The 12,759-nt window shown below is 47.8% G+C and overlaps 1 protein-coding gene across 1 annotated transcript; it reads right to left on the reverse strand.

Annotated features, from left to right (window-relative positions):
* Nucleotides 1-1,103: 1,103 nt before the first annotated feature.
* THBD (thrombomodulin) lies at nt 1,104-6,839 on the reverse strand. Its single transcript, XM_069608258.1, has one exon. It carries the CDS (start codon nt 6,621-6,623, stop codon nt 4,887-4,889), a length of 1,737 nt encoding a protein of 578 aa, XP_069464359.1. The 5' UTR covers nt 6,624-6,839; the 3' UTR covers nt 1,104-4,886.
* Nucleotides 6,840-12,759: the final 5,920 nt, after the last annotated feature.

The following is a 12,759-nucleotide window of genomic DNA, read 5'->3' on the forward strand; positions in this document are numbered from 1 at the left end:
ACAAAAGGGACTACACCCAAATATACCTGCCATTCTAGACAATTCTCTCTGCAGAATGAGGTTTTCTTCAGAATAGTCTCAATAAAGCATATTTCGGTACTACCACCCGGAGTATCTTTGGAGTACTCTATTGACAGTGGCAGTGCATTATGTTCAAGTACCCGAGAGAAAATGTGGCGTGTGTGGGATTTGCCTGGAATAAGAGCAGACTACCCTATGGGACAATCCGACCTGAGGGTCCCAAACTGGATTATCCGCTGTGTACTCTGCAGTAACACGAGTAAGAGTCCATGCGGACAAGAGTCTGTGGAATAGCCGCGTGGGAAGCCAGTGTGTAGTGCTACCACTCGGATTCCCCTCAGGGTCCTCCTCCGTAGCATAGACTGTGCTGACATTGCCTGGATATCACCAACACAATCACATTTTTTTTTTTAAAAGATCATTCTGAGGCATTTCAGGGGTGGAGAAGAAGATTCCATAAGGAAGGGGTGCCGGGAATAAGTGGTCCGGGACACAACCACCGGTCCTTTATGTGTGCGTGAGGAATGTTTAATGCACGTGTTCAGAATTCATTTTGGAAACTCGATGCACTCCTCCTCTCCACTATCACAGAAGCGAAGTGTCGTTTTGTTTTGTTTGTATGTACTGTTGTTGTCCGCGTTGCCTTGGTGCGGTTCTGGTCATCGCCTTTTGTTTCTTTCCTCAATAACATGTGTTATGTCATATTAAGTGCACGTGTCTATTTGCTGGGAAAATAGTTCAGGGGCAACGCAACAGACCTGGAAGCAAGACAACGCGAAGCAGCACAGGTTCGATCCCCGGGTCCGACATAATGCCGTTATAAATAACCAATTATAATTACACACATATTCAAATGTGAGGTCCCATTACTGCCTTGGTGATCGGCACAGTACTCTCTATTACTGTGCCGTAAAGTGAGATGAACACACAGCCTGCTCTATCTGCTGCAAAGAACTTCATACAAGATTAGTTGAAGAAAAGTAGGACTGCAAAAGGTAACATGCGTGCCAAAAATATCCGAATATAGCTGCGTAAGAGAGCTACTAAATTCTTAAAATAACAACGGAGAAACACAGGAAAGCTACTTTAAAAGGGTTTATTTTATTCACATAGAAACACGTCAGTTTCTTTACGTACATATTTTACATGAAAATAAATAACTATTTACACAATTGTCCGCTTTACAAGGCAGCAACACATTACTTGTCGGATTAAGTGCAGTACAGAGCAATCTCCCATGTTAAAAGCAGAACATGGCTGTCTTGATTTACCTTTTCTATATTTAAGCAACATGGCCTGTGCATGAGTTTCAGTATGGTGTATGTACCTGTTGTGGGACACTCTGAAGGAAGGGGCGTGGGGGCCGACCTTCTGACCATCAGTGTCTTGCATCGTTGTCGAATTGTGCGGCAACCGCAGTGCTTCATTGCAACACAGTGCGGTTCCCAGCCATTCCGCTTTCAGGATTAATTCGCACGAATTAGCTCGGCTTCTCAGTTATCAATATGGGGCTTTTGAGATATTATTGATATTACCGTCCAGGAAGCTGGTCAATAATGCTGGTTATTGGACAGCAGCTCACTAAGTGGCCCAAACCAAGGCATTGGATGGACAGCAAACATGGAATGCGGGTAAAGTACTTATGGAATAGTATTGATCCAGAGGTTAGTCCATTTGAAAGACATGCATAATACAGTTCAAGGCTTTTTGCACAAAAACTACCCCCGCCACCCATTCATCCTCTTTCATGTCCCACGATCTCTTTCTAAGAGAACAAATATACAATAAACGTTTCCTATTTAAAAAAAAAATAAAATAAAAGTCAGGCACCATCCATGTAAAATAAGGTTCTATTTAGGTGGCAATAAACTCTCAAGAAACCTTGTTTAGGAGCTGTAGGCGTACCCTTCACCACCAGCCCTCCCCATTGCAAGAAAGTGACATTCAAGACTGTTCATGGACAGCACAGTATTAGCTGCACACGTATTATGTCCCAGTTGACTGTGACAAGGACCAGTAGCCGATTCACCAGAGACAACAGTCTATTGCTAGTTTCTGGTGTGCTGTCACTTCGGGAAAATAGGCAGCGCTCTTAACTAACCACATGTCAGGAAAAAAAAACACTGTTGTCTACTAAAAAGTGTAATTGACAGGGCTCAAGTCGAGGGTATGGCGGGCGGACGCAGTCCACCCACTTTATTCAGAGGGTGGACTCAGTCCCCCCAGCTAAAATGAGAAACATTGAATGTCCTATTTGAATTCATGAATTAAAGCCAACCTCGGGAATAAAAACACAGTCTTCAAGTTTGCAGACCGGACAGTTCACCACTGCACTCTATAACTTGAAGAAAAATAACAAGCAACTAAAGGTAAAATGTCCCATTTCGGTACTGTAAATCCCACGGAAAACATTTGTAGTGGTTCTTGGAGTTTAAAACTTGCACACCTTCTAAAGTTTTTCGAAAACACTATTAGAAGAAAATATCCTCTCTTGGTTTTGTGTGTGTGTTGATTTTCGGAAAGGCAAATGCCATTCGTCCTGCGCAATTTGGGTGGTTATGCAAAGCCAATTTAATGAAATGTTCATATTTCACATTGATATGCGATTTTCTGGCTACGTCACATCCCATTGCATTTGTTAATGAGTTCCCCCACTTTAATTTTTAGGACATGATCCCTGGTAATTGACATAATGTTATTAGCACATGAAGGGTCTGGCGCTACATCCTCCATCTGGCCAGTGCTAAAGCTCGAAAGGACCCAGGCTCTAAAGGACATTCCCAGCAGCCAACAGCAAGCACCGACTGACCACTCACTCACCGAGGAGGCCCGACTGGCTGCCCTTCCCCCACACCGCGAGCGAACATGCCAACGGAAAGGCCAGAGGCCACATTGGGCCTGATTTACACACGTTTCCAATAGGACTTTCCCGTGTTAACACATGTTTGTGAATTGGGCCCATTGGAAAGGCTGGGCGCCACTCGATCGCTATTTTAGTTTGACAGTAAGGTCAGTACACTATTCTGGCCAGTTATCGCGAGCACAACTTTTCCAAAGGAAGATTAACTGTTTGACTTTCCGGGAGGGCTCTGGGGCCTTCATTCTAATATGTAAAGTGGTTTAGTAACATATTTCCTATCAGCCGTTCCAAAAACGTGCCCGATTTTACATGACCTAGCACTGTAAACTGGCTGAACAAGCGTTGGTGTTCTCCACAAACCCACGAGTCAGCATTGCCTAGCAACAAACTCAGGACTTGATAACGGGCGAACGATTCACACCTGGGAACCAAACATGCACTATTAAACATGGCTACGGAAAGGGGGATCCCTTCGGTGTGCTGACGTATTTCAGGGGGTCTAGTTGCTAGCCGCCAGAACCACATCCACAGTCCAGGGAACGCGGGGACATTTATTTATTTATTGGATTTTTAAAGCACTCTCACAGCCCGGGAGCATCGAGGCGCTGTTACAGAATTTGTTGTTGTGTTAGTTGCATATTTATAATGCGCTTAAATACCCAGAAGTTTCTAAGCGTGGACCCCGGGATCGAACCTGTGTTGCTTTGTGTCGTCTTGCTTCCACGGCGAGCATGTTGCCACTGAGCTATCCTCCCGGGGAAATTGAAAAGGCAGCCACTCCTTGACAGGCATGACGGCTGGTATGACCACAGGCTTTCAATGAGGGTTTACATGCACCAGGCCTCACCATATCTAGATTCTAGCAATGGGGCAAAATGGACTATATGTGTTAAACTGCAATCGGGTAAATGTTCTCCATGCTTGAAGCACTGGATACTTTGACAGTTTTGTTGAGAACTCGAGGAAGGAACAGGTGTGGTTTTGAATGAATAAAACCAAAAAAGTGATGGATGGAACGTTTCAAATTAATCTGAACCACTGGCATTGCTCTGGGCAACCTTCTGCGCCATTGCAAAAGGGGTCCGGCCATATGCAAATCAGCCAAGTATTGCCACCAATGGGAACAGCTCTGCCCGGACTGCTATGCACGGAAACACAAGCAACCCCAGATATGTTTTGTTTGGCCTTGGTTTTGAAGGATAGCAAGCCAACACGTGTGCTAGCCTAAGAAAGCCATCATATTTGCAATATGTTTGTGCCTTTCTCTGCCCTTGTGATCTCGCTTGCACAGCGCTGTCCCCGAGCCTGGGGTGGTGTCATGTTTCTCTATCTGTGCATGTACATCTTTAAGCATTTCCATCGGGTTTGCTCATTTTTCAGGGAACAAGCAGACAGAATAAAAAAGGCTAAGGGGGTAGAGAAAAAGTACAAAGGGAGGGTGCTAAAACGGACTTGTTGCTGTTTAATTAAACACAATGAAGCAAAAGCACAAATATGTAAATGCACAGATGGAAAGTCATGGAACCCCCAAATTACAAATGCATACACTGGAACAGATGCAATCAATTGCCCAAAAAAGTAGAATGCCTTGAACATTTATGACGAGTGGGCTACTATATAAGAAAATTGCTGCAGACAATATCTGTCATGTTTCCTGGTGGAAATAATTCCATTACTACAATACTCAATTCCATCAATGCTCAACTGTTTCCCAGCTAAATTTGCAGACAGGTTTATTTGGGAAAAACTGCTTCGATAAAGTTAATGTGCCGCCCGCACTTACATTCACCAAGTTCCAAGCGACCAGACACCCCGTGCCTTGTAAGGGGCCGTCTCTGACACTTAAAGCATTCTGTTTTGGGTTTTTTTTACAAGTGAAAAAGTCACCATGAAACCGCCACGTCTAGACGCCTGCTCATAAAATGTACATAGTAGTTTCAGGCAAAGGCCGCTGCCTTTGTGTGCAAATGCTTTGGTCTGTGGGGTCCTGCGGCCTGGCAGGCTTCTAGAGTTTCTGGTGGGCTGCTGGGCACAGGGTCACCTGCTGCAGGACCACCGCCTTCTCGGAGTGTTTGCATTGATAGTCTGTCACCGAGTGCACGGTGTGCTTCCGGATCAGATGGGAAGCGATGGCAATGAGGATGGAGACCATGGACAAGATGCCCACGGTGATGCCAATCATGACGCCAAGGTGAAGGGGCTCTGGTGGCGGCGGAGGCTGCGTGCCTGGGGTGTCTGCAAGGGTGGTCGCTTCTTCTTCAGAGCTCCCATCCTCGTCGCCGCCCGCGGGCCGGCACGAGAGCTTATCTTCCTGCAGGACGTAGCCAGACCCGCAGGAGCACTGGAAGGACCCCAGGGTGTTGGTGCAGACCTGGTCACAGACCTCAGAGACGCATTCGTCCTGATCGACACAGATCCACTGCGAGGTTTCCTCGAAGCTATAGGGGGGCGGCGTGCTGTCATCCAGCTCCAGAATGTATCCATTGGGGCAGATGCAGGAGCTTTGCACGTGGGGGTCGCACTCCGGGGTACAGCGGCTGCTGTTGCAGAATATCTGGCACCGGTTGGGCTTGAGGGGGTCGGGGGTGTAGCCGGGCTCACAGTCACACCTGTAGGTGCCGGGCAGGTTCTCGCAGGTCTGCTCGCAGACCTGCTCCTCGCATTCATCTATGTCCTCGCACGTGTGGCCCACCAGCTCGTAGCCGGGGTGGCAGAGGCAGGTGAAGCCCCCCTCTGTGTTCTTGCACCGCTGCTCACAGATGTTCTTGTCCACCTCGCAGTCGTCGATGTCGTGGCAGCTCAGGCCGTCCTCGCCCAGCTCGTAGCCTTCACGGCACATGCACTGGACCGAGTTGTCGTTGCTGGTGAAGCACAGCTGGTGGCAGCCATGGCGGGTACAAGGGTTGGGCGGTGGGATGCAGTCCAGGCCGTCCTCGGCCAGCTCCAGTCCCTGAGGGCAAGAGCAGCGGGCAGTGCCACTCTCCTCCCGGCAGAGGCTCTTGCACCCCCCATTCTCCACCTGGCAGTCCCAGGGACCTGGGCTGTGGGAGACCCACCGCATGCTGCCACTGTCATCACCTCGGCACTGAAGCTGGAGGCCCAGGGGAGTGATGGAGGCCACCGTCTCAGGGGGCAGGGCCATGAAGTCTCTGCCCTCCACTTTGAAGGGGGTGGTGTAGGTGGCAACGTAGCCGGGCCCGAGTCTCGGGGGCATGCATGTGCCCGGGTAGGTGAACTCGCACAGGAAACCATTGCTCTTGCTCTTGCAGTCCCTCTCCTCCCAGGTCAGGTCACTTAACACGGCAGCACAGTTCAGGTCGCAGGCGGACCCGTGGGGGCCCTTCCAGTTCACGTAGTCGGTGTCCTCGTCCCCCGTGACCCATTGGAAGCCGCGCAGGAGCCGCGAAGAGTCGGGGCAGGGCCGGGTGGTCTTCAGCCGCTGAAGGCCGAACCAGAGCGTAATGTCCCCGGCACCCTCCTGCTCCCCCGAGCCGGGACTCTGCTTCAGCAACAAGTCGATAATTTCGGTGGACACGGTGCTGCGGACGGTCATCAGGTCGCCGCCGACCTGGAGGCTCTGGCACAGCCGCTGCGCCCCCTGAAAGCGCTTGGGGCTCCAGAAGAAGGCGTAGCAGCTCTGCCCCATGCACTGCGCGGAGCCCCTGGTCAGCTCCGTGGGGGCCGGCAGCGCTAGCCGGGCCAGGAGGAGTAGCAGAGAGAGCCGGGCGAGCAGCAGCAGCATCCCGCGGGAGGGCCGGTCAAGAACCGCTACTCGGTAGATTGGATCCCAAAATCAGGAGCCGGGCACAGCCGAACCTTCGGAGACAAATAGGTGTCCCAAAACCGGGGCCGCCCTCCACACCAAGCCGCGTCCAGCACTAGCGGACTCTGAGCGCCAAATCTGTGTCCCGGCTGCTAGCTTGGACCCAAGTTTATAACGTGCCGACCCTCCCTGCAGGAAGGGAGGAGGGAGGGCAGCGGAGGAAGGCCGCCGCGGAGCAGGGTCTGGCAGCCAGAATCCCTCCCCGCTCCAGCCCCCTCCACCCCTTCCACCCCCAGCGGGGCACTATGGAGCGATTACTGCACGGGGGTGACGTCACAGGAGGGGAGCCGGGGGTCAGCGAAGCCCCAGGACTGCAGTATATAGCGGATCTTCCCCGTGAGTAATCCCAGTGCAAGCGAACCGTCACTCCGTGAACTTTGTTAGAGTTGGGAAAGAGCAGAGACATGGGAGAAACGGCCACATTGTATGGCAGAAACCCAATGCCCAACGCAGACATATACTAAGAACAAACACATCGGATTTTGCAAGCTGAAAAATACACGCCCCCCAAAACTCTGCCAAACCCCCAGGCTGGGACAGGACACGTTCCACTCAGCCAAATCTTTCTAAATGACAGCTGCACTCCCTAACAGGAAGCAAGACGCGACGATTTTGGATAATGCGCGAAACAACATAATAATTCTTAGGGTCTGATTTACAGAAAAGTTTTCAATGGGACTTTCCCATTTGAAAACATTTGTGTAAAACAGACCCTGAAGCTGTGGCTGTGAACTAAAAATACACATAAACACTGCACGGGGAAGTATCAGAGCGCTGCTCCTGTGGCCCCAGCCTCCTGGAAGCGGGGTGTGGCGGGTCCCCTCTCTCCCACTGCGGTGGGAGGCCGCCAGCCGGCCCCTCACTCGGCAGGGACTCGCAGCCAGCCCGTGAGCGGGCAGGGACGCGCTCCCCTGCAAAGCGAGCTTATGTGCGTGCGCAGTACGGGTTTGCAGCGGCCCTCTGCATGCGCAGGCAGAGCCCGGCTGCTTATGCCGCTGTTTGTTGTGAATGCGCGCGCTTGGCAGCTGTTGTCCAATGCACGCTGGCGTGATTGATACACGCAGACGCACGCTGTGCGTTGGCCATGACAGTTAATGAAAAGCAGGCTGTTTCTAATCCACGCGCTGCGCCGGGCTTGAAAGTTCTGCTTTTGTTTACTACTGGACACCACCTCCCCAGGGGTCGCATCAGTCACCCCTTCATGGTTGGGGACTGGCGGGTGACTCTCACTTTGGTTGTGGTGGGAGGGGGTGACTTAGTTTGGACGAGATGCGCCGATTGCGGCTGAGAGACAGAGGGAGCGGCATCCTGTGAATCCACAGGGGGCATTTGCTGGTGGCGAAGCCTGCCTTCAATCCAGATGTGCTGCCTGTGGACGGAGAGGGGCCCGGAGAGTCGCTGTCGAGAATTAACTGCACCTAAGGCAGACACTTTGGAGGCATTGAGCCCTGGTTCCCACAGTAAACTTGCACACACACTCTCCCAACAGGGCAGGGGCGGACTGGCCTATAAGGAACTCGGGAGATTTCCGCTAGGCCTCTGCACACTGGGCCTCTTTTCTCTGGTAAACTTTTTTTTATTTTCAAATGTTCTCATATGGAAAGGGTTGGGCTTGCTGAAAATGCGTAATATGGAGTCCCTTCATTTCCAGGGCTGCATTTTGTTCCTAGTCCACTCCTGCAACAGGGATCTTTTTGGGTTTCAGGAGGTTGTTGTGTGTGTGTCCTCTTGTGCTGAAGCTCTTATACAGCCATTTGCCATGTTTTGTGAGATTGAGAATCATCCCAATCTAATGACAACATAAACACAGTCTTTTTGCAAACAACTTTTAGGGCCTGATTTACAAAACATGTTTTCAATGGGACAATCCCTTGTAAAAAATGTATACGAATCAGGCCCTTTTTTTCCATATTTGGTGGTGCTCAATGCCTATAAACCATAACTATTGTCATGGAAAGTGAAGATAGAAGAGCGATGAGGTGTGAGGAGGGACACACAGCCTGTGGGTGTAGTTTTGATATTTATCCAACCAATGACATCCCAAGGTTATGCTAGATCCTATGGCAATGCCATCGCCACCCAAAACACATCACCCTGTCATCTCTTTGAGTCGCGCTCTATGCTTTCCGAGCGGCGTTCAAAATGTAACAGCTTAATTGTAACTATGCATCTGATAAACCAGTTCCTGGTGTAATAGAACTGTCCTAACAACGTGTACCTTCTGCCACTTGATTTATATCTGTATCTGGGTGTCAACTATACCAATTATGCGGATGACACCCAGATACTCATCCCCATCAGGGGCAACCATGCGACTGACCCCAAAGCACTCAATGATGTTTACTCGGTCATCCAGGTCTGGATGACACTTCATGGATTGTGTTTAAATGATGAGAAAACCGAGCTACTCATCCTAGGCTCTCACACTAGACTCAGTAAATTGGACCTCACCTTTAAATCCTTTACCATTGACGGGAATACTATTAATGTTTCCAAGGACACAAAAACATTAGGTATCTACCTTGATTCCACCCTGCAACTCACAAGACAAACAAATGCTGTTTTATCTGCATCAGCCTATACTTGCAAGCTGATAACAGCATGTAGACACATTTTAACCGCCCTCGACTGCATCACCCTCGCCAGAACCATCGTCATGGCAAAAATTGATTAGTGTAATGCCTTATATCTAGGCAATAGCCAAGAAAACCTCAACAAGCTCCAAATCACCCAGAACAAGACTATAAGGGCGGCCCTGAACGTCCCTAGGAAATCACACATCTCTGACATGCGGCACAGTCTACACTGGACCCCTATTGCCTCTAGAATATCACTCAAAACTCAAAACTCTGGCACTCACTCACAAATCCAAAACTAACTAGGCACCTATCTATCTTGTCAACCTCTTCACTACCCACATTCCCAATAGACCCTTAAGATTTGCACAAGACCACACATTGGAAATACCTAAATTCAAGCTCCAGAAAGCAGGGGGATCTAGTTTCCCAGTCTTCGCCGCTAAGCTTTGGAACACATTACCCTCTACATTGAGAGCCGAACCATCTTACCTGACATTTAAGAACAGAGTCAAATCCTGGCTCGTCGAGCAGGACCACACTACATCTATGTAATGTGCTGCCCCAGCACTATCTCCTCTTTCTACCACATGTTAATACACCCCCTCACTGTACTGACTATGCCTTCTTGTAAATATGTCTCCCAATTTCAGATATATTGCCTTGCTGAAAAATCTGTAAACTTGCTTTCCACAGCTGTATCTTGACATTACTGTATATTTATTGTCATACTATGTAACTCCTCTATTACCCTTCCCTAAGAAATGCACCCAGATGCCTTTGGGTCAGGTGCGCAATACACATAAAAATAAATAAATAAATACAAATATGTGTGGTATGATTGTTCTTGCATCTATTTTTCCTGTTAAAAACAAGCAATGGCAAAGCCAGCAGTGTTGGCTTTTATGTAGACATGAGTTAGGCATTCCCCTTTTTGACTTGTGTATAGCTATTAGATAGGCATTTGCCCTGCATAGCTATCAAATGTGCAGCTGCTCACACCCTTTTCCAGCTGTTGCCATCTTATGGCTTGGAAGAACCATTATGCCAGTGCTTTGGAAATGCCTATCTCATGCCTACATAAAAGCCAAAACTGCTGGCTTTGCCAATGCTTGTTTTTAACAGGAAAAATAGATGCAAGAACAATCAATTGGAATTGTGTCTGGCAATACATGCAGCGTGCACTGGCAGTGCGGCAGGAGTTTCTCTTGGATCTCCGACTTGATGCAGTCTTTCTACAGTGTTATTCTGCAGCGGTGGAGCAGACAAAGACTTTAAAACGGCACAGACAGCGTGGAGCGCGCTGTCATGGTTTATTGGACGGCCACTCTCAATCCCCCTCCCCCAATCAAGGTGTTGCACAACAAAGTGACCAGCAGATTCAAACTTGGTCAGGTTTCCAACCAGTATAATACCACTCTGCTCATACCCCCTGTGTCACCAATAAGCCAGGAACCAGGCTGGTGTATGGAAATAATATATTTGTATTTAAATGCACACAATTGATAATAGCTTTATCACCATCACCTGCCACCAACTCAGTGGCACAACACAATAATCACATATGGAATTTACTTGCATTTATAGACCGACATGCATTTCTTAATAAACTTTCAATTGCAACAACAACACAGATTGCATTTAAAATCAGAGCACGTGAGGGATTTCACTGCACATTAACACATAGGAAAACTTTAAAAACACATAGTCAGAGGTTTATTTATCACAATGCTCTTTTCTCTCAGCACCTCTCATCCAGGCATCAGTTATTTGTGAACCCTTTGGTTTTGAAGGCAAGGTACAGGGAGTGGGAATATATTGGGAATTTCGTTTGGCTTTTATTTTGAAAGGTAGGGTTTGGGAAATGAACTCAATGGGAACATTCGTTTTGTAACACACATTCAAATGAAATGCGGGGCATTGGGACTGGTTTTGGAATAAAAGGGAACATTTGCTTTTGGAACACACTACATTCAAAGGAGGACGTTATTAAGATCTATTTGGAATTTCATGAAACAGTAGTATTTAATGTGTAGAAAAAATCCATGATTACATTTTAGACAGCAATACACATTCCAATTTATTTTCAACATACTCTAATAAAATATGTTGTCTTTGCCCACAATGCCAGTGATGATACTGTAAGAAAACATGTTCATGCTGTCTATGTCCAAATGTGCCCAGTAGCCCCACGCAAGAATACTCATCATGTTGGCTTTGCCCATAATGCCAATAATACTTAATTACATTCTACTCTAAGAAACTATGTGCATGCTGGTTGCACTAATATAGTCCAGTATCTTCAAGTAAGAACACCCATCATGTTGGCTCTGCCCGTAATGGCAGTAAAAATGCATCACCGTTGTAAGAAAATATGTTCATACTGGATGCACCAATAAAGGCCAGTTTCTCCAAATAAGAGCACTCACTTTAAGTTGGCTTTGCCCATAATGCCAGTACAAATGTTCATGTTTCACTTGTGGCTCTGTGACCTAGTGACATCATCCTCTCCCCCATGCAATTAACATTCATCCACACCCCAGCTCGAATACACATTCATACACATTCACATTGAATTCACACATACACCCATACATAACAACATACACACTAGACTCTCGTTCATATATGCAAACATTCACACATGCACTTACACAAACACAACCCGGCACATGAACACATGCATGCATCCATAGAAAACCGAGGTTACTTTTCTTACCTTCAAAATGCCTCTGCTACTCCACAGCTTGGGAACCCCACCACCACCTCACTTTCTTCTCCAGGTGGCTCTCTGTCTCCCATGTACTCTGCAGGCAGGAACCATGAAGCAGGGTTGGGGGTTGGGGACAGGGTCAATCAAACACATTCTTCATTGAATAATTCTTCTATTATTTCCTCCATTTTATAACTCTTGTTTTGTCATTTTAGGCTGGACATTTATTCACTTTGAAATGTATTAAAAACGAACAAACGGCACTATGAAACCACGACCGTTGATGTTGCTCTTACGGTTGCATTGGAACACAGGCCTTAGTGCTTTTGGTTCCTAATGTCTTGAAGCCTGATAATAATGCCTCAAGCCATTCAGGATTCTGGCACCATGCATTGATGATTCTGTATTAGGCTCTAGGGCTGGAAAGCAGTATGGAACTAACAACTGTTACAATGAAGGATTGTAAACGGAATGCTGACTGGCAGAAATGTGCTGCTTGCCCAAGATGGTAGGACGGTGGCAGGTAGCCCCAAGGTTACTGCTGAATGTGGACATTTGAAGAAGGTTCTCATCATCCGATTGTTTGCAGCAGGTGCACAGGAAGATGTCATATTAGGGAAGAAATGCAACGATGGACTGAGTGAAACTCACTTCTGAAGCAGAAAAAAGTATCTTCCACTGACTAGAAGACTATCTATGGCCAAGTGACATAATTTGGATAAGAAAGGCCATTGTCAGCTTGAGTTTTTCTATCAAACAACTTGAT

This window comes from Ambystoma mexicanum, chromosome 4q (assembly GCF_040938575.1).
Source record: "Ambystoma mexicanum isolate Mex_15411 chromosome 4q, UKY_AmexF1_1, whole genome shotgun sequence".
Taxonomy (NCBI): Eukaryota; Metazoa; Chordata; class Amphibia; order Caudata; family Ambystomatidae; genus Ambystoma; species Ambystoma mexicanum.